The 1,604-nt window shown below is 38.4% G+C and overlaps 1 protein-coding gene across 1 annotated transcript in view; it reads left to right on the top strand.

The window, feature by feature from the left end:
• The window catches only part of LOC118332208 (GTPase IMAP family member 7-like), a gene marked incomplete in the record, with an annotated part of 1,696 nt that extends 614 nt beyond the window's left edge, over positions 1-1,082 (top strand). Inside the window, 2 exon segments of the mRNA XM_035667379.1 lie at positions 1-354; positions 516-1,082. Coding sequence (XP_035523272.1) covers positions 1-320 — 320 coding nt within the window.
• Positions 1,083-1,604: the final 522 nt, after the last annotated feature.

Below are 1,604 nucleotides of genomic sequence, written 5' to 3'. Positions count from 1 at the left end.
GGTACCACGTCTTCAACAACAAGATTATGTGTGACAGAACTCAAGTGGCTGAGCTGATCAACAAGATCGATGACATGGTGGCAGCAAATGGTGGGCAGCACTTCAGTGAAGAAATGTATAAAGAGGCAGAGCAGACTCTGCAGCAGATGAAGGACAGAGACACAGCAGAGCAGCAGGTTTACAACTTCTCCTTCATGTCTGACCTGCTGCAGAGGGTCATTCTGTTTCAGTCTATACTGGCTGCTGCTGCACTAAACTACACCAACAACCCAGACCACTCCATTACTGCCTCCGACTCCAACATGAAGCCTGATGTCTGATGGAAACTGCCTTCAGATCCTCTGAAGCAGAACAGTATGTAGAAAATAAACTGTTTGTACAAGCAGCCATGTTTAATGCAAAAACTGTTTATCCAGTAAAAGCACCAAACAGTTTGAGGTTTGTGTCAGGATTTGCAGCTTTTTCTGTGTTTCATACATTTGTAACTGAATATCTTCTGTCTTTATAATATTTAGGTCAAATCACAAGATGGTCCTTGCCCTGACACTTGATAAATGAAACAACAGTTTCAGAAACAACAAAGACTATGAGCAAATCAGTAGTAAGGCGAAGAACGAAACTTTTGATGTCTATACTTGTCTTCCAGTTTTTGCACATCCAACAAGATTTTTTTTGGTAAATCTTTTTTAATGTAAATTCACAAAAGGGAGATATACTGTATGTGAATGAAATGTGACTATTTGACCACATTTGCACTTGTACACATTAATATAATCTCTATTTATTGTATTTTGAATTATGGAGCATCCACACTTTTTTGATTCTGCATTGTCCAACAGCTATTTTGTGTCCATGACACTAATTATTAAAATGTATGAAAGTGCAGAACTGGAATCGTTATCAAAACAATTTCTGTAAATAGAAATACAGTTAAAAATACAGGAAAATGTAAACAAAAATCACTAAATAAAAATCAGCCACAGTAAAAATCATGCAGTAAGTTCTGGCTCTTTTTAATGAACCTGATTGCAGTCAGTCTTGTGCATACATGTGCACTTGGCACAGTTAGTGTGATGGTGGAGCATAACAATGGAAATGGTATGAGAAAATAGCTCAACCTCTGCCACTTCCTCATCGATACTGGAATAATACACGCTACATGTCAACTCATCACCTTCAAAACACCAACTCTTTTTTAAAGTTTTGTCGATGCATCTCCGTCACTGTCCTCGTCAGGCAGAAGTAATGATTTGCCATTGCTTATATTCTACACATTCTATAATAAAACCAACCGTTTCACATGATTATGCTGTGAAGATCGTCATCACATGCTATAAGTTCTAGCTCTTTATTAACTACACAGCACAGATCAGTCTATGTGGTTGTGCATACCACATGTACTGTGGAGGATAATAAGGTAACTCTCATTAGTATGGAGAATAGTACAGGCTCATGCCAGGGATAAACGTAGTCCATCACCTTAACCCAACCCCTTACATCAAACAAACAAACCTGACTCCTAACCGCAAACATCTGACATTTCTTCATATTTTCCGACAAGTAGTTGAAGAACCTGTCAGACAGAGACAGATGTTCAAGCCAAG

This window comes from Morone saxatilis, unplaced genomic scaffold (assembly GCF_004916995.1).
Source record: "Morone saxatilis isolate NCDOM2014 unplaced genomic scaffold, NCSU_SB_2.0 Contig21, whole genome shotgun sequence".
Taxonomy (NCBI): domain Eukaryota; kingdom Metazoa; phylum Chordata; class Actinopteri; family Moronidae; genus Morone; species Morone saxatilis.
The sequence above is the reverse complement of the archived record's forward strand: the minus strand, read 5'-3'. Positions and strand labels throughout refer to the sequence as shown.